This window comes from Sus scrofa, chromosome 14, assembly GCF_000003025.6.
Source record: "Sus scrofa isolate TJ Tabasco breed Duroc chromosome 14, Sscrofa11.1, whole genome shotgun sequence".
Lineage (NCBI taxonomy): Eukaryota > Metazoa > Chordata > Mammalia > Artiodactyla > Suidae > Sus > Sus scrofa.
Window position 1 is genome coordinate 37,816,614 of NC_010456.5, and position 20,227 is coordinate 37,836,840.

The 20,227-nt window shown below is 46.3% G+C and overlaps 1 protein-coding gene across 5 annotated transcripts in view; it reads left to right on the top strand.

Annotated features, from left to right (window-relative positions):
- TBX5 (T-box 5) overlaps window positions 1-9,402 on the top strand; it is a 53,811-nt gene extending 44,409 nt beyond the window's left edge. For 2 of the 5 annotated variants that reach the window (XM_013982915.2, XM_013982912.2), the window contains exon 9: window positions 7,207-8,763. In XM_013982915.2, the coding sequence (XP_013838369.1) occupies window positions 7,207-7,787 (581 nt within the window). In that variant the 3' untranslated portion in view covers window positions 7,788-8,763. Of the gene's footprint in view, window positions 1-7,206 lie in introns of all 5 variants that reach the window. The other 3 variants (XM_013982910.2, XM_021072761.1, XM_013982911.2) reach the window with 2 other exon arrangements.

A 20,227-nucleotide genomic window follows, 5' to 3' on the forward strand; every position in this document is an offset into this window, starting at 1 on the left:
GAAGTTGGAAAGGAGATGGGGGAGTCCAGTCTGTGTCCAGGTGTGGAAAGAGTATAAGTGCAGTCTTTTGGAAGATGGGGAGCCCGCTTCCACTGGGGGAGTGGACGAAAGCCTGGGGTGGCTGGAACCCAGAGCAGGGGAAAGTGATGAGAGATGAGGCTGCTAGGGTAGGCAAGGACCAGCACAATGCCAGCTCTCGTAAGCCATTAGAGAAGTTCAGATTTTATCCTAACACTGACATGTGGCCATGGAAGGGGTTTGAACCCCTTAGTGGTGAGCAGTGTGATTCTCTCTCCTTTTTTTTTAATGGTTGCACCCTTGGCATATGGAGGTTCCCAAGCCAGGGATCGACCAAGCCACAGCTGCAACCTATGCCACAGCCGCAGCAACTCTATATCCTTAACCCACTGCACCGGGCTGGGGATGGAACCCATGCCTTTGCAGTGACCTGAGCTGCTGCAATCGGATTATTTTATTTATTTATTTATTTATTGTCTTTTTGTCTTTTTAGGGCTGCACCCGTGTCATATGGAGGTTCCCAGGCTAGAGGTCTAATCTGAGCTACAGCTGTACATCTGCCAGCCTACACCACAGCCACAGCAATGCATGATCCGAGCCGCATCTGCAACCTACACCACAGCTTATGGCAATGCCAGATCCTTAATCCACTGAGCGAGGCCAGGGATCGTACCTGCAACCTAATGGTTCCTAGTCGGATTCTTTTCTGCTGCACCATGATGGGAACTCCTGCAGCTGGATTCTTAATCCACTGCACTATAGCAGGAGCTCATTGGGTTTTTCTTTGGAGCAGTCACTTTGCTGTGATAGAATTGATGCCAGGGCCCTGTTGAGAGCCTGTTGCAGGCTCTGAGGTGTGAGATGATGGTGGCTCAGACCTAGCTGTGGAGGGAAGAGCTGGAGGTGTGGGGGATCTGGACTTCGGGGGTGGCTGCAGGTAACGAGGCGAAGAACTGCCCCTCTCTCATGAATGCAGAAACTGAGGCTCAGAGAGACTGAGAAACTGGCCTGGAGTCCCTCTCAGCTTAGGGAGCAACTCTGCTCCCAAATCATACTGAGGTCTGTGCTCTTGGGGCGCAGGGCTCTTTTCACCTTTACAGAAACCTCTGCCCTTCTCACCTCCCTCCACCCCCCAAAAGGGAGCTCCCAGGGACAGAGAACATTCCAGCCAAGCTCCGTCTGTCCTGCTTGCCTGCCTCGGAGACGACAAAAAGCAATTCATCATCAGCCTCCATTGTAAAGTGATAAGGAATCAGCCGAGGTTTCCTTCCAGTTTGGGATTCCCGTTAAGTGATAACTCCATGGGTGGCTTCCACCCCTCACCCCTCACCCCCCCGCCCCCCCCCCGCCCACCCCGGCCCCTGCCTCTGCCCCACTATCTGACTTCCCCTCATTGTCTGTCTCCTTTCCAGTGAGCCGGGGGGCAGCCCCAATGAAATGTCAAAGGGCCAGGCAGGCCAGAGGGCCCCTTGTGTTTGGACCCAGCTGTCTCCAAACTATCTCTCCCGATGGATGGAGCCAAGAAAGCTGGGAAAAGTCTTTTATCAATGCCACTCAATCAAAGCCAGGACCCCAGGGCCTGGGAGAGCACTTGTCTGTCTTTCTGTCCTCCCCCTCCCACCCTGACCACCCTCCCCACCATTGGAAACCAGATGCAACCCAAAGAAAGATTTTAGCTGAGCCACGTACCATACTGGATGCTGAAAGGGAAGCAGGGGTCATTGGGAGGGGGGATTGCAGATAGTAGAGGCTTTTGTATTTTCTTGGTCTCTACTTTTTAGTAACTCTCCATCCTCTCCATCCTTCACTGGATCCCCACTGTGGTCTTGGAGCCCCAGTAGTTGCTGTACATCCCATTTTGCAGGGGGGCAAGTAGAGGACTAAGAGCTTGGTTAGAGTCCCAAGGTTATGTGGCCGGGGAGTGGCAGATGTGGAAGGCATTCATCGCAGAAACAGGGATTGCACGTTTACTTCACAGTGGGCACTCTGCCGCATGCTGAAGGTAAGGGGGGAGCAAGATGGCAGAGGTCTCTGTTCCCAGGACACTTGTATTCTCATAGAGGGGACAGACAGTAAGCAAAGTCAGTCAATTTCATGGCTCAGGGAGTGGCTAGCTGAGGTTTAAGCTGGAGTTTTGATTCACCATCTGGGATCTTCCCATAATACCATAACATCCCAGGTCTTTTTTTGTGTGTGCTTTCTAGGGCCATACCTGCGGCATATGGAAGTCCCCAGGCTAGGGGTTGAATCAGAGCTTCAGCTGCCGGCTTACGCCACAGCCACAGCTTTGTGGGATCCGAGCCTAATCTGAGACCTACACTACAGCTCTCAGCAACACCAGATCCCTGACCCACGGAGCGAGGCCAGGGATCGAACCTGCATCTTCATGGATAGTGGTCAGATTCGTTTTCCCTGGGCCCAAAAGGAAACTCCCTCAGGTCTTTTCACTTTAAGCTAAGAGCATGGGGACACACACATACAAAAAAAAAAGAAAAAGAAACAAAAATCCATCCATCCATCCATAAAGGTCAAGGTTACTACTTTTTCATATTCTTTGAACACAGTGGGTTTCAGGAAAACTGAAAGGCTGAGCCATCTATTCAAAAGAGCACTGCTTTGGGAGTCAGAAGGCCTGAGTTAGAGTCTTACTTCTGACTTGTTGAAGGTCATTCAGCTAAGCAGTGGCAGCTCACCCCTCTGCCTCCAGGGTCTCTGTCTCTAAGCGTCCTTCATCTGAATGAACTCCACCAACAAGAAAAATGACCCATTTGGGAATGGTGACAATATTTGCTCAATGAGATTAGTGTTTTGAAAGCAGCTCTGTGAGTTTTCGAGCTCTGGAATCCACCCAAATACCTTCAAGTATTGGCTGTCCTTCACAGAACCACCTATCCAGTCTTCCAAGAGGGAAACGAGAATCAACCCATATCACTTGGGCAGATAAGATTTGAACACTGACTTTATGTACAAGAAAGATAGACAGAAAGTAGACTGTGCTTTTATTATCTCAATTCCTACATGAAATTTACGTATTATTCCCATGTATAAACAAGAACTGAGATTGGAGTGTCCAGTGGTTCACCCAAGGTCACGTAGCCCCTGAGTCAGAGACATAACACGGTGCCCTAATATCTGTGTCCTGGATTCATTATTAAAGCCACTTTATCCAGGATCTACAGCATCTAGAAACATGCAAGGCACCAGGGATTTTCACAGTGCTCTGTGGTGATCGGCGGTCGGAATCAGGAAGAGCTTTGCAGTTATCCAAGAGACTCAGTGGTGTTCCAGACTTTTGAAGTACAGTTGACCACTCTTACACAACTTTCTGAAACCAAGCTGTGAGCTCGTCTCATGGAGGACTTGACCCTTGACGCCAGCCTGTTCCTAACCGTGGGAGATAAACAGGACAGAGGTCTTTTGCTGTTGATCAGTTCTCAGGCTCCCAATAAAAAGAAAGAAACCAAACCATCACCAAAATAAACACAGAGATTACATCCCCAAGCATTTATCACGACCAACGTGAGATGTGGATCCTGGCTTTGGAATTTCTTTACAGTGTCACGAGGACCAAGAGGCACTGGGAAACGCTCAGGTCCTGTTTGCATCAATAAGCCAGCATCGAGTTTTTCTTAGGACTCTGCATCAGCACTTTGGGGCATTAAAGACTGGAATGTGTAATTTTATGATTTTCCAAAATGTGCTCTGGCCTTTTTCATATTATTCTTCCTTTTTTACTTGTAACAACTCTGGAAGGGGATCAGAAACTTGGGAATGGTTAGTTTGCCTTGTTTTTTTTTTTTTTTTCTTTTGCCAAGGGTACCCTGCAGCTGTACTTTCTATTATTGAAAAGGGGAACGCCCTGGTTAAATGGAAAACCCAAAGGTTATGATTCCAGCAATAATGGAAACATTCAGATTTATGGATTGGGGGTGGGGGTGGAAGGAAGAATGGAGGGAAGGAATCAAGAGGAGGTGGCCAGGACAAAAAAAAGTCCAGTGTAGCAATGTCTTTAAGATGCACTGCTCCCCTAACCCCCCTGAAAAAAACACACCCAGTTGAAAGATGAAAAATGTGGCCACTTGCTCATCGGGATGTCTTCGAACATCTGCATAGTTGGCATGATGTAGCTAGAATACCTGGAAAAGCGGCTGCATTTTTTTTCACTGTTTTGGGGACCAATATTTGGGCGCCCTGTAGGTCCCAGGTGCGTCCCAGAAAGAGTCTGGCTAAAAATAAGTTTGCTTGCTGTTAGGTGGGTACAACCTTGGTGTAGATGTGTGTTGTTTGGGGATATTTTTGACTTACCTGGGGGTATCACTTGGAGAATGCGGCAAGTGGAGGTGTCTGGTGGAAGCCATCCCCAAGCTACCCTCCTCTCGGTGGGCAGTTGGTTTATAATCCAGCACGAAGCCACAGGACTTACTATGGGGAGAATGGCTGGCTTGGAGCTTGAAATCCAAGGCTTACCTGCTGTTCGCAGAGTTCAGCCTCCCACTCTCGCTGCACAGGGAGGGGGTGAAGAGGGGCCAGGAGGTGTGCTGAATGGTCCACAACTACCCGGCATGGTACCTGGCAATTGAGTAGAGGACTCAGGTAATATCTGTTGGATGATGGGGTGAGTGGTGTTGGATATGAGAGGTTTGGAGAGCTGGAAGCAAGGTGTGCCCAGCAAAAGTGAATCAGACCTGGTTTGCTTCCAGCTTCCGCTCCTTCCCAACTGCATGGCCTTGAGCAGGTGACTTCTCTGAGCTTCGGCTTCTGCTGTCAAAAAGGGAGACTGAAAACAGCCTCCTTAAGGAATGACTATGAGATGAGAGGCAGATCACTTAGCAGGTGCTCAAGAAATAATAGCTCTTTTCCCCTCCCTTATTTAGTCCTGTGTTCTGCCTTCATACCATAGACTGTCATTGTGGTCACAATTGTGGGGATGTTCCTGCTATTTCATTTGTCGTCATGCTCCCCACAGACAGGCATATTCCTTAATGTTACTCATTAGGAAGAGAGTGGAAGGGAGGGAAGAAAATCTCCAGTTTGAGGAGTAAAATTCCAACCAAGGAATGAACCTTGAGGTTTACACCTTGGTAGAAACCCCAAGTATTGCTTCCCCTGAAGAAAACACCTGGAGGTGTCTTATTACAGATGAGGTCTGTCAGGATGCAGGTGGTGGTGCCCTGGCAACAAGAGCTGCCCGTAGTGATGGATACCAGGAGATTTACATGCTCAATTTTATTTCTTAGCTGCCCAGGGTGGTACGTCCTATTAATTCTTATTCAAAGATGATAAACAGGAGCCCCAGAGACAACAGATGTCCTGCTGGGGTAGCACTGATGTTAAGTAGAGGAGCCAGATTCAAACTCAAGCATGTCAGGGCTTCTTAACCCCAGGGTCTGGGTTTTAGGAAGCCACCTGCAGTTGTGTGCATCACTTTGGTCTATACATACAGTTCTTAAAACTTCCTGTTTCAGCGTATTTTTCTAGGAGAGAGCCCAGCATTTTCATTAGTCCCCAAAGGGGTCAGGGGCCCCAGAGAGGTCAATGGTGACCCTCTTTCAGAGACAGAACTATCTCCACTGCTCCAAACTAGGGAATAATTAATTAGTGCCTGCAGGGAGTTCCTATTGTGGCTCAGCGGTAACCAACCCAACTAATATTTATGAGGATGCGGGTTTGATCCCTGGCCTCCCTCAGTGGGTTGAGGATCCAATGACACTGTAAGCTCTGGTGCAGGTTGCAGCTACAGCTTGGATCTGGTGTTGCTATGGCTGTGGCTGTGACTGGCAGCTCTGAGTGGACCTCTAGCCTGGGAACTTCCATATGCTGCGGGTGCGGCCCTACAAAGCAAAATAAAAAAATAAAAAAATTAGTGCCTGCAGTAGGGAAGTGACTTGCTCAGCAAGGAAACAGCAACATATTAATTCGTACCAACTCAATAGATATTACCTGCATCCTTGTTCACATAAGGCATCAGGAAAGGATTTGGGGATTTATTCGCGTGCCCATTCACTGATCCATTTGTCCATACATCTGTCCATGCATTGCATGAGTATTTGTTGCTTGCCTTTCTGTCCAGCATGGCATTGAAGAAAAAGGATTTTTTTTTACCTAGGTGACTAGGATTTGAATCCTAGCTTCACTGTTTATAAGCCATGTAAGGCTGTTTGGCAAGTTTCTTAACCTCTCTGTCTCCTTTCTCTCATCTGTAAAATGAGGATCTAAGGGAACCTGCCTCGTAGCGGGGTTGAGAAGATTAAATGGGTGACCTTACAGAGAGTATTCAGAACAGTGCCAGGTGGTGTAAATGCTCTATGTGTTTTTATCATTTTTGTTGATGCTGTTGTTACTATTTTTGTTATTAGACAGGTCCCAGGTTCTGGGAATATCATGTTGGGTAATCCAGACAATGTCCTTCCTTCATGGAATTTACATGCTGGGGAGGAGAGAAGATAATACTAATAATTGCTATTTATTGAGCATTTCCTTGTGTCGACCTCTGGACTAGGTGCTTAATCTATATTTTCCCATTTCATTGTCAACACTTCCCTTTCTAGAAGGTTCTATTATGCCCCTTTCCATTTTACAGATGAAGAAGCAGAGCTAGTTTCCCCAGTTTACTAGAAACTATATAAAGCATTTTTTCTAACGACTGTCTTAATGTCCTACTGTGGGAATATACTCATTTTTTTTTAAAGAGTTCTCATTGTGGCTCAGCAGGTTAAGGACCCAGCATTGTCTGTGTGAGGATGTGGGTTCGATCCTGGCCTCTCTCAGTGGTTAAGGATCCAGTGTTGCCGCAAGCGGCAATGTAGGTTGCAGATGCGGCTCGGATCCAGTGTTGCTGTGGCTGTGGTGTAGGCTGGCAGGTGCAGCTCTGATTAGCCCTCTAGCCTGGAAACTTCTCTATGTCACAGGTATGGCCATAAACAGAAAGGAAAGAAGGAAGGAAGGAAAGAGAGAGAGAAAGAAAGGAAGGACGAAAGAAGGAAACTGAGCTCAGAAAGGTCAGGCTGTTTGCTTAGAACTCTGTAGCCCATGGTCTTAGCCATGACAGTCCACCCCCTTTTGCTCAGAATGGAGGTTGGCGCTGTCTTCCAGGCATAATTCTTCAGCCCTTAGGCCAAATGTCTGTCTCTGCCTTGAGCTGTGGGGTGGCTGGTCCTGGCCTCATAGGTGTCTGTCCTCCTGTCTCAGCAGATGAAGAATGTTCCACCACAGAGCATCCCTATAAGAAGCCCTACATGGAGACGTCACCCAGTGAAGAGGACCCCTTCTACCGAGCCGGCTACCCCCAGCAGCAGGGTCTGGGTGCCTCCTACCGGACAGAGTCAGCCCAGCGGCAGGCCTGCATGTACGCCAGCTCCGCACCGCCCAGTGAGCCGGTGCCCAGCCTGGAGGACATTAGCTGCAACACGTGGCCCAGCATGCCTTCCTACAGCAGCTGCACAGTCACCACCGTGCAGCCCATGGACAGGCTACCCTACCAGCACTTCTCTGCTCACTTCACCTCGGGGCCCCTGGTCCCCCGGCTGGCTGGCATGGCCAACCACGGCTCCCCGCAGTTGGGGGAGGGAATGTTCCAGCACCAGACCTCCGTGGCCCACCAGCCTGTGGTCAGGCAGTGTGGGCCTCAGACTGGCCTCCAGTCCCCGGGCAGCCTTCAAGCGTCCGAGTTCCTGTACTCTCATGGCGTGCCAAGGACCCTGTCCCCGCATCAGTACCACTCTGCTGTGCACGGGGTCGGCATGGTTCCAGAGTGGAGTGACAACAGCTAAAGCGAGGCCTGCTCCTTCACTGACGTTTCCAGAGGGAGGGGAGAGAGGGAGAGAGACAGTCGCAGAGAGAACCCCAAGAACGAGATGTCGCATTTCACTCCATGTTCACGTCTGCACTTGAGAAGCCCACCCTGGACACTGATGTAATCAGTAGCTTGAAACCACAATTCAAAAAATGTGACTTTGTTTTGTCTCAAAACTTAAAAAATCGACAAGAGGCGATGAGTCCCAACCCCCCCTACCCCGCCCCCACCATCCACCACCACCACAGTCATCAACTGGCCACATTCACACGACCTCCAGATGCCCTCCGGGATTCCTTCTTTTGGTCTCCAGAAAGTCTTGCCTCATGGAGTGTTTTATCCCAAAACATAGATGGAGTCATTCCCTGTCTTGGTGTTACTGTTGACATTGTTATATAATAAATAATAATATATTTTTTTCTTTCAATTTTCTTAATGGGACCCAGTCCCTTATTTTGGGGGAGGTCTGAGGCAAATATGTTTCAACATACTTGCTTGCGGGGTTCCCCCCAACACCCATACTCCACCCCCCCAAATCTAAATTCACCGAGCCTCCCCCTTAACTAAGAAATTACCTACCTCTGCCACGTGATGTTTCTGCAAAGCTTCCTGGTGTCCCAGCTTCTGTCCGCTTTGGTCCTACCTGCCCCCTCCTCAAGGAGTCTAGTTCTGCCTTCTCCCCACCAGTGGAGTCAGGATAAGGCTGGAATCCATCAGGCGTCCCATCTTACCCAGCCGTCCAGCCGTCCCAGCTCGGTGTCTTTCCAGCCTGCTAAAATGTGGCCTATAGCTTCCCTACCGGAAAGAGTGCTTTGAAAAACTTAAAAAGCCCCGGTTTACATTCGGGCAGAACTGTGATAAGCAAGGCGAAAGCTCTGTGCTGACAAGCGTTGTGAAAAAGCCAAAGTAAATACTCGTCCCCATTTAAAAAAAAAAAAAAAAAAAAAACAACCGAAAAAAACAAAGCCAGCCCCCAGCTTCCAAACCTCCATCGCTGACGACCTGACCTGGATGCCTAGATGCAAAGCCACATCCACAACCCCCAAAGAAGAGGCAAGACTGTACTCACTGATCAGCTCTCCCCAAAGGCATCACACCAGCACCAAATGCAGACACAAAACTGTGGTTATTGAAAGCAGAAAACGGTGTTTAAAAAAAAAGTGTGTAAGTAAAACATTATTGCAGGGTTCTTCAGATGTAATATTTTCCTGGTACTATTTATTTATAAATAGGAGTTCTAATTAAGTAATAACGTGAAATGAAATCCAGCATGGGAGCTGGCCAAGAGCTTTTAATTTTATTGATACTCAAAACCAAGTTTGCGTTTTTTGTTTTTTTGTTTTTTCCTTTCAGATGTGCTTTGCTTTCTTGATTAAAAAAAGTTGTTGTTTTTTTTAACTGACCCTAATAAAGAGAACAGGGTAATATGTGAGACTGCGTATGTTCAAGCACGTGAGAGTGTGTATGTTTGTAATGTGAGCGTCTATGCGATTATGTCGTTATATGTTGCGAAGGGGGGGGGTAAGAATTAAGTAGTCGTTCAGTATATTTGTGTGCCAATTAATGCCTAATAAATACTGCGTGCTTAAAAAAGGACAAGGGACTTGAACACCCATTTTTTCCCCCCTGTTCTTTCAGTGGACAATCAGGTGGAGGAAACAGAAGGACTTGCCTTGCAGGAAAGGTTTTCACGCCGTCTACTTTCTCTGGCTAGTCTCAGGGGTGTTTGGAATCCAGTGCTCAGGTGTGATGGGGTGGAATAGGTTTACCTGGTTTAGCTCTCTGGAATGGAGATCATTTGTTGGAATTGAATTTAGGTTGGCTTGGAAAAGAAAAACTGTCCAGAATCCCAACTGATCCAAAAATGATATCGGCCATACTGCATGGAACACCTAAGACGTGGTGTCCTGACGGATCTTTTTTTGAGTCAATTCCCTGGAACCAAGTATTTTGGAGGCCCCTGTAGAGGCAGCTTTATGGACCTTCAGTGAATGTTTACTGAAAACTTGCCAATTTAGGATGCGTGGGTTTGTCCTCTATGACACATACAGGGCAGAACGGGGCAGCAAAATGGCTAAGTAAATGAGGGCTTCAGATTTTCCCCCATTATTATAATTTTAATGCCTACACCTTTCAAGGGATCTAGAACCATCAACTATGTCACACCCCCTTAAAACGGGGACACCTATCTTGATCCCAAATTATTCATTAAACCGGTCTCCCTGGACCTTTCTCAGGCAAAGAGCTCCCAGGAAGTGTGAATTAATTATAAAGAAGTGAAAATTCGGCTTCTTTTAAGTACAGTGGAGAAACTAGGTCAATGGCCTTCCTGTCCTCACAGAGAATGGATTAGTGAAATTTCACTGAATAAGTTCTGTCTGTGATCTAAACGGATATTTATTCTGATGGGGTCAAAAAAAAGAGGGTGTCTTTGAAAAAATAACTTTCCAAACTAATTTACCAGCTATACAAGATAGGCCGTCATCCACTTTCTCAAGAGCATTGCAAGAATACCGAATTAACACACCCTTCCTCAGCACTCAAACAGTTGCCTCACTGGAAAATCATTAAAAACAGGAGCACAGCAAGTTTCATAAATCAAAAAAGGAACATTCTCCTTCCATAACAGATGCAGGTTCACCTCTTTCGGTTTCAAACAATGGCTATGAAAGATCTTTTCACTGAATTGGTAGGTTTAAGGATGTCATATATAAATATCTGTGTGGTTTTATCCTTGTTTAGATGTCAAAAGGCACAACACAAATTGCTATACTTCTGAATTATATTTAGTGGATGATGCTTGCTCTGGACTAGATGTGTGATAAATATTGAGGAAGCAGTGGTGAACCGGGTCATGGAGGTTGTGTCCTCCTGTAGCTTATGGTTTTGTGGGAGAAACAGCCTTTAGGAAATTGCCTGCATAATTAGCAAGTTGCAAAGGCAGAGGAAACCATGGAAGCAGCGTGCATGATGTCCTTACGAAATAAGACAGGGAGTCTTAACTTGGTTTGGAGGAGGTGACTTTTGAGGCAAGCCCTGAAGGATGAGTAGGAATTAGCCAGGTGAAAAGTTGGGAGGAAAAGCATTTCAGGTAGAGGAAATAGCTTGTGCAAAGGTCCTGGGGCAGAAATGGTGATGGAGGAATGAGATACAGATTTACAAATGGGTTGTAGTCACCGAATCTGCATTCATTCATCTATTCAACAAGCGCATGTTAAAGTCACAGCCTTTATGATAAACGCTCTTACTTGTTGAAGGCCCTCTTTTCCAGTTTCTTCCCACAGCTGCAGAGGACAGACTGGACCTATGAGCCAGCAGGCTTCTTTGTTCTTGGCAGAGAAGCATTAGAGCATCCTTCTGGCTCCCTTGTCCAGCCCTGAGCCCTCAAGTGTGGGACTCAAAGTTGTGGGGTAGAGGATCACCAGAGCCCTCAGCAGCTCTGATCATGAGTATTCTGGAGCTCAGAGAGGTTGAGAACACCCCCAAAATCACACAGCTGTAGTGTGGCAGAGCTCAGCACAGAACCTAAGTTTGCCCAAGCCTTAGCTTCCTTAGTCTCTAAAAGGAAATGTTCTATCTCCTTCAAAGGACTGTTGTGAGATTTAAGTGAGATAATACCTCTGGAAATGTCCAGTCAAGTCCCTAACACAGTAGATGCTCAATAAATGCTTGAAAAGACTTTGATATATGAAATGCAAGTTAAATATAACTTTTTACTTACTAACAGAGCAAGTGCATATTTTAAAAATAACTACACATGTTGCTAATGAGAAAATAGGAAATTTCATAAACTGCCAGCTGGAATGAAGATAGAAACTGTGTAAAGAGAGTTTAGAAAAATAGGTCAAAAGTGCTAAAAATGTGCTAATCATTTAACATAAGAATTCTGTTCCTTAGGTCATAATCTGGAGCGTGCATATTTATTTTCTGGAATGTTTATAGTGATTTTTTTTAATCATCCAAAACCAGAGACAGTCTTGTTATACAATATGGGGTTGGAGTACATAAATTGTATATAAATATAAGTAGTTCTATAGCTAGGGTTCAACCAGAGAGGTAGAACCAGTGAGAGATATCCAGATGTGTACTAAGAGCTTTACTGGGAGTTTCCTGGTGGCCTAGTGGGTTAAGGATCTGCTGTTGTCACTGCCATGGCTCAGGTTGCTGCGTTTTGATTCCTGGCCTGGGAAGTTCCACATGCCACCAGGGCAGCCCTTCCCCCCACCCCCCAAAAAAAGAGCTTTATTGAAAGGAATTGGCTTCCTGACTGTGGGGTAGGTAAGTCTAAAATCCCTAGGGCAGGCCATTAGGAAGAGTGGTGCTTTAGTCTGCTCAGGCTGCCAGAACAAAATACCACAGACTGGGTGGCTTACATGACAGAAATTTATTTTCTCATGGTTCTGGTGGCTGGGAACTCTGAGATGAAGGTGTGCTTTGTATTATAGCCTCAGGCCTACCTGGTATCAGGGGAGCCAGATTTTAATTTTTTAAAAATTCTGTTCTCTTTTTAGGGTCACACCTGCAGCATTTGGAAGTTCCTAGGCTAGGGGTTGGAGCAGAGCTAAAGCTGCTGGCCTATGCCACAGCCACAGCAACACCAGATCCAAGCCACATCTGCCACCTACACCGTAGTTCATGGCAGTGCTGGATCCTTAACCCACTGAGTGAGGCCAGTGATTGAACCCATGTCCTCATGGATGCCAGTCCAGGTTCTTCAGCTACTGAGCCACAATGGGAATTCCTGGGAGTCCCATTTTTAATCTTGAGGTTCAGGGCCATGGAAATATCAGATTTTAATACTCTACAGACTGTTTTTCCCATTTTTTAAAACTTTTTTTTGTCTTTTTTTTTTTTTTTTTTTTTAGAGCCATACTCAAGGCATATGAAAGTTCCTAGGCTTAGGATCAAATCAGCGCTACAGCTGCCAGCCTACACCACAGCCATAGCAACTCAGGATCCAAGCCATGTCTGTGACCTACACCACAACTCACAGCAATGCTCGATCCTTAACCCTCTGAACGAGACCAGGGATCGAACCTGCATCCTCACAGATACCAATTGGATTCATTTCTGCCGAGCCATGATGGGAATTCCTCTACAGACTTTTGAGAAGAGGAAAGTGAGGCCTGGGTGTCTGCAAAGAGGAGACAGTGACTTGCTCAAGGCCGTGAGGCTATTTAATGGCAAAGGTGGAGCAAACACCTGGATGAAACTGTACTGGTCTGGGATTCTCTGTGTGATGGGTGTTTGGGATTTTGTGCCCTCCCTGCATTTGTTCCTCCTTCTTTGGAGAATGGTACCCCAGTTCTTTGGGGGGAAGGTTATCATTCTCATTGTGTGCAGTCTTGGTGGCACAGCAGATGCTGTCAGTGCACAGCCCCATCTCCTGGGCTCTTCCTAAGTGTCGCCTGCAGCTCGAGTGCATGGTTCTGCAGACCCCAGTGACTGCCTCTTTCCTGCATCCCGGTCTGTCTCCTTGAAGTCCTTCTCTGGCCGTTGGTGTGTGCTGGGCCAGGGAATTAAGTAACGAGGGATGGGAGAAGCAACCTGTAAATACCCCAGCTTCCTGTCCCCTTGGTGGGACAGTTTCTCTTATGGGGTCCCTAGTGGGACTGAGTCCCAGTTACTCGCAGAGGTGACCTGCTGATTATCACATCCTTCGTTGGTTTCCTTCCCTTCCTGATCTCACTTCCACTTCCTCACCCAAATAAACCACTGCACACAGGTCCCTGTTTTAGGGTTTGCTTGGAGGAAAGCCTATACTAAGTAACGCTGTTAATCCAAGAGCTTCCCCCACCCTTTTAGACAAGAGGATGGGAGCACTTGGCCCAAGAGAGCCTTATTGCCTCTGTGTGTGTCTCTCTCTCCCTCTGCCAGAAAGAGAATCTTGAGTAGAGCAATACACAGACTGAAACTACGAGTGCACACTCAGTCTAGTCCCTATCAAAATTTTTTTTTTTTTTTGCTTATAACCTCCAAGGTATATGGAGGTTCCCAGGCTAGGGGTTGAATCAGAGCTGTAGCTGACAGCCTACACCACAGCAACAGCAACGCAGGATCTGAGTCACGTCTGCAATCTACACCACAGCTCTGAAATTCTTTCTTAGCTCCTTCCACCTCGATCCCCAAGAGTGTCCCTTTATTATAATTATGCTTCTCCAATCTTCCCTTCACTTCTGTGAGCTCCCTTTCAAAGCTGCCACCCGCACTTGTAAAGATTGAGCAGAGCATGGCACAACCAAACACGTCATTCTCATCGATAGTCTAGCTGAATGGGGCTTTTTGAAGTTGTGCAGTGTACTGCCTGCCCAGCTGTTCATGGTGGCCCTGTACCCTTGGTACTTCCAATATAATCTTTCCTTGAAGATTGTACCATAGCAGATAAAGACCTTGATATGGAAATAGCCTTCTGCCTTCAGGTAAGTGAATGTCTAAACACTGAGCATGAGACAATTGCAGTGTAGTTGAATCCTGCCAAAACACAAGCCAGGTATTCTTCAGGTTAAACTTCATCCCTAAAACTAGAGTCCAAAGCAGAAAAAAACAGGTCTCACAAGGAAAACTTGGACAGACTTTGCTTTCTCAATACCAAAGTTGTACAGGGAGTAAGCCTTATTTCTGTTAACTTTCACACAGTTGAAATAACCAGCCAGGAGCTCGGCTAATTGCCAGTGACTTTTCCCAACTCTGTCTGGTTTCTGCCTCCTTTCCATGGGGAGGGAGGTGTACAAAAAAATTATATATATATAATTGGTATATATATATATTTGCAGGAAAAGAAGGAGAGAAAAAGAGACACAGAGAGAGAGATAAAGGAACCTGAGAAAAGCTTTTACATTGCTCTAATTTCTGAAACATAAAAGCTATTCTTTTAGGGTAAATCCATTTTTCCCCCGTGGCATTAAGGATAGAAAAATTCCTAGGAAAATAATTTGTCAAGCCCCGGCTGATCAAAGATACATATGAAAGGACCTCACTTTTTTTCCTCCCAAGGAAAAAACCAGCCCCCATCTAAGCTCTCAGAATGAATTGGCAATTCATTTGCCGACTGTCAGATAAAGTAGCACAATCCCCATCACATCTTTAACTGGGACTGGACCAGAAGGAAGCAATTCTGTGCCCACCGAATGTACAAGCTGGGGGTATGTTAGTGATTAAGGGATCCTGGCCTGGGGGAGGCAGAGAGATATGACTCAGATTCGAAAATGCACCATAAATCTCGCTCTTTTATTCAAAATGTGTGTTTTATAGTCGTTTCCTGGCCAATTGCTGCCTTGAATAAATATATAACATAGCTGGACTTAGCTTTTAGGCCCGGAGCTGGCGTTTGTCCTGAGGGCCAAGTATTCTTGATATTTCCAAGAACTAGCAAGGAGCAAAGAATGAAGCTCTCCTTTCTTCCTGACTCACCAGCCACATCCGACGTGGGAAATAAAAATAAGAGGTCAGGGCAAATTGGGCAGAGGGAGATAAAGCAACACCTGGTCATTTGAGCTAATTTCTAGCAGGCTGTCATTTCCACCTCCAGACACCCCTCAACCAGGTACACCCAATGAAATTGCCAGCTCTGAGCCACTGACAGCCCTGGGTTAGATCAATATAGACTAATGCATACGTTTGGCCAAAAACCTTGGTCTGGAGGATTAAGGGTTTATTAAAAAAAAAAATGTTTTTAGGAGATTTCCATTTGTTCTTGAAACTCCAGACCCCCTCAACTTTCACTGTGTCGCATCAAGACTGCCACTTCCAGAGTGGGAAAAGGGAGGAAGACCAGTCTCTTTTTCATCCATTCTCTTTTTCTGCCTTGTTAGCAATTGCAGTTAAGTTTGGAGTTCAAGCCCCAGAGTGTTTTACATCCCTGATTATTGAAGTTTCTTTAGATGCTAAGCATTTTATGTGACTATCATGCATAGGCTCCAAACTTGCTGTTAAATTTAGAAGTCAAGGTCAAATGCAAGATCTACTTAGTTGCAAGAGTCTCAGCATAGCCCTGCGAGGTGTGCAGGGGACCATTCTTGTTCCTGTTTTACAGGTGAGCAAACAGGCTCAGAGGGGCCAAGTTTTCATGGCTGGAATTGACAAACACTTCCACTTCCTCCGTCCCTGCTGCCGGCCACCTGCCGTGTACCCACTACCAAGCCCAAATGACCTAGTCCCCCTCTCCAATAGCTCTCAGTCCACGTGACATGAAATGTCTCGTGCCTGGATTCCTGAGCGTTAGCTCAGGGCCTGGCAAGACGGGGGTGCTGAGACTTCCTGCCAGATTCCCAAATTCCCAACAGGCTGGCTGATCTAATTTGGAGAGAATGTTAATCCTGATATATATGCCGAGGTCAATGGATACTCGCTTATTTCACAGAGAAAGTTCGCAGTGGTCCGAGGAGAGATCTGGAGGAAGAGAGAGGGGAATCTTGTATAGCCTTTTTGTTACAAGGTCATGGCGGGATCTTGGTGTGGAATGAGTTTCAAAAGGACGAGAAGGGAGGTACGTTGGGTGCCTGAGACAGAGCTGAGGCAGGCCAGCGGGAATGGAATCCCCACCCCTGCTCCTTCTCCCCGACGCCAAATCTGGTAAACGTCTTCGATATCTGGTGCTCTGGTTTGTCTAATTGTACAACATTGATCAGAGCATTGAGAATCAAAGCAGCAAAGGCATAAGGCAGAATCTGCACAGCTCTCAGCCTATAATAAGCACTCAGAAAATGGCATTGATGACCAGCACTGTCCTCTCCTGCCTGTTGCCACAGAGACTCTGACTGCCAAGATGCATGCAGCCCACAGGTGGCAGTTAATAATAATAACGCCAAGAATGACTGGAGCTAAAAAAAAAAAAAAAAAAAAAAAAAAAAAGAATGATTGGAGCATATCAGTGAATCCCATTGGGTTTTGTGTGACCGATTATCTTTTCCACAAGTGCCACAGCAATATTTTGTCTCACACTGTCTTCCGGAACTGTGCTGCCTCTCTCATCAAAGATGGAGCCTGAGTCTCTCCTTAATTATGGGCTGGGGCTTACTTCCGCCCAATGGGCTGTGATGGTGGTGGAGGAACGCTCCCCAGCGCTAAGGGCTGAGCTAAACACAAGCCAGCCCCAGGGTGGGGGAGAGGTGATGATAGTCAGAAAACCTCCCAAGGCCAGGTCGTAAGAGATGCTACAGTTTTTGCCTAATTTGCCCCTGCCATGGGACACTCCCTCTTTTTTTTTTTTTTTTTTAAACACAAGTATATTTTAATACACAACCCAAATACAAAACACCATGGTAAACTGATGGCATAAATACGTGGAATTTCATTTGCAATGCATGACAACTGGTTGACATCCTTAGTCACAAATGAATTCTTAGAAACTAGTAACACAGTTGTTGATATTTCAAGGGAAATGAAAACAAAAGAGGAAAATGAAATAACACAAGTGACCAGTAAAGAGTATATGTACATGAAGATGACTGAGTTGAATGATAAGAGAGAAAAGCAATTTCTTTTTAATCTCCCATTGTCGAAAATTAAAAATCTAATATTTGCACAGTTTTAGGAAACAGACCCTCATAAACAAACACTGGGGAACAAGACTGATGAGGATCCATTTATACACTTGGAAATCTGTAGATTGGACTCAAAAATATAAACTTTGGATATCTTTAGTATTAGCAGTTCTACTTCATTGGAACTATTTCAACACATTATAATGATTTATAAATAATTATTATTACATTTAAATAATTTATGAATAAATCATATTTACTGCAAAGAAAAATCTGTGGCTAGTATATGGACCTCCAGAATGACTTGCATATTAATGTGTCAATACCCTCAAAGGATGCATAAAATTAAGAAAATAAAAGGCAAAGTAAAAACATACTTCACAAATTTCCATGTCCTTTGAAATCTTGAAAAAGATGATTTTTTTTAATGAGGGACCCTCACGTTTGAAATGCAGCTGCCATGCTGTGGGGAAGCCCTTGCGAGCTCACCAGAGCGGCCATAAGGAGCAGCCCAGGTGGAGAAGAGCTGAAGCCCCCAGCCTCCAGCCAGACATGCGAGGGAAGAGCCTTTCCGTCATCCTGCCCTCAGCTCCCGACATCATGGGGAGGAGACCACGGCCCGAGGCCATACCCCATCGGCACTAGTAACCCACTGGATCCAGGAGCAGGAGACAGGGTTGTTTTACATCACAAAGGTTTAGGAGAGTTTGCTTCTCAGCCTTCGGAAAGGGAACATCTTGTGTAGTTCATAGAAATCTCTTTGGCTCTGAGCTTCCCAACTGCCAAAACAAGGAGAGAATTATAGTTAGTTAGGAGAGCCCCAAGAGTTCAGAAAAGACAAACAAATCGAGATGTTTGCTAAAAACCAGGAGGCAGTTTTTCCTGGGGTTTTTGTAAAGATGATGTAGCGCTCTGTACCTTTTTTGGTGATATTCTTGAGGCTTACCGTCATGTTAATGAAGCCCAGTAACAAATACCATAGGACCGTCTCTCTTGGGTTCCCTGCACATGCTGATAAAAACCCCAACACCATTTGACAAACTCAAGTGGTACAGAGGCCAAAATCATAAAATCTGGTTACTAAGGTCTCTGAAGCTCTGGCTTAATTTATTGCTATTAAAAAATTTTTTTATTATAGTTGATTTACAATGTTTTGTCAATTTCTGTTGTACAGCAAAGTGACCCAGTTACACACATACATATTCTTTTTCTCACATTATCCTCCATCAGGTTCCATCACAAGTGATTAGATATAATTCCCTGTGCAATACAGCAGGATCGCCTTGCTTATCCACTCCAAAGGCTATAGTTTGCATCTACTAATCCCAAACTCCCAGGCCACCCCACTCTCTGGCTTATATAAAGGGGATGTACTGTAGAAATCAGTAAGCAGTTGGGGTCACGTCTTTATTACCAGCGTCTAGAGCAGAATCTGGCACCAAGGGGATGAAAGTATCTGTTGAATGAATAAAGTATACATCTTTCCAAGTTCCTGTTGTGATTCAGCAGGTTAAGAACCCTACATAATGTCCATGGGATTGTGGGTTCAACCCCTGGCCTCGTTCAGTGGGTTAAGGATCCCGCATTGCTGCAAGCTGCTGTGTAGGTTGTAGACGTGGCTCAGATCTGGTGTTGTTGTGGCTGTGGCATAGGCCAGATCTTTAACCTGCTGAGTGAGGCCAGGGATTGAACCCATATCCTCATGGATACTAATCAGGTTTCTTAATTTCTGCTGAGCCACAACGGGAACTCCCACATGATTTCTCATCACTGAGGAGGTATAAGAAATACCCTGGTTAAAGAGGTAAGAAGTCAGCTTTGGGAGCTGCCGTCATGGCTCAGTGGTTAACGAATCTGACTAGGAACCATGAGGTTGCAGGTTCGATCCCTGATCTCGCTCAGTGGATTAAGGATCTGGCATTACCATGAGCTGTGGTGTAGGTTGCAGACGTGGCTCGGATCTGGCGTTGCTGTGGCTGTGACATAGGCTGGTAGCTACAGCTCTGATTCGACCCCTAGCCTAGGAACCTCCATATGCTGTGGGTGCAGCCCTAGAAAAGACAAAAAAAAAAAAAAAAAAAAAAAAAAGAAAAAGTCAGCTTTGGAACTGAAATAAATCCAGTTCAGATTCCTGGACACTTCTGATTAGCTGTGTGACCCTGGTGAGTTACCTAACTTCTCTGAGCCTGGTTTACTTATCTCTGAGACAGGGAGACTCATAGCCCCCATCCCAGAGTATGGTAGGAGTTGAATGTTAAAGGGCCCCGGAGCAGGATGGCCGAGGTCCCTTTGAATAGCTGCAGCAGGCCTTTCTCTTTTGCTCACTCTCTCTTTCCTGGGTTTCACACTCTCCCCCGGCCACTTGAGAAAGACAAGTTTCAGTCTCAAGTGGTTCCCCTGGGAACGGGGCCCCAGGTAGGCTGGCGGGTGGGGACCATCTCACCAGCACTCAGGGCTGAGCTAAAAACAGGCCAGGCCCGGGCTGGGGGCTGGGGTGGGGTGATATCCCCCTTCTACAAACCGTGTCGTGCGCTTCGGGGCAGGGGGCCCACTTGGGTGCTTGGTCCTAAAGGCTGCACTGGCTTCCTCCCCTCCCCCGCCACCGCCTTGTTCGGACTCCTCTCAAGGAGGGAACTGTAAGTACTTTAGACAACAGGCTGATAGTGTCACAGAGATGGATGGGTCCAGCAGCTTATCTTACTTGAAGAGACACAACTGGCTGAGCCTGCTGCTTCTCCCCCTCCTAGTCCTTCCCAGCCTGTGAACTGAATTTTCTTACACACACGCGCGTGCGTGCGCACACACACACACGCACATGCACACGCATACAGACTCTGGGAATCTTCTATTTCCCAGGGCCGCTTGCCTTGTCTCCCTCCCTCTTGTCTACTGTTTGCATCACCTATAAAACCCTGAGAGCCACTGGAACACAGAA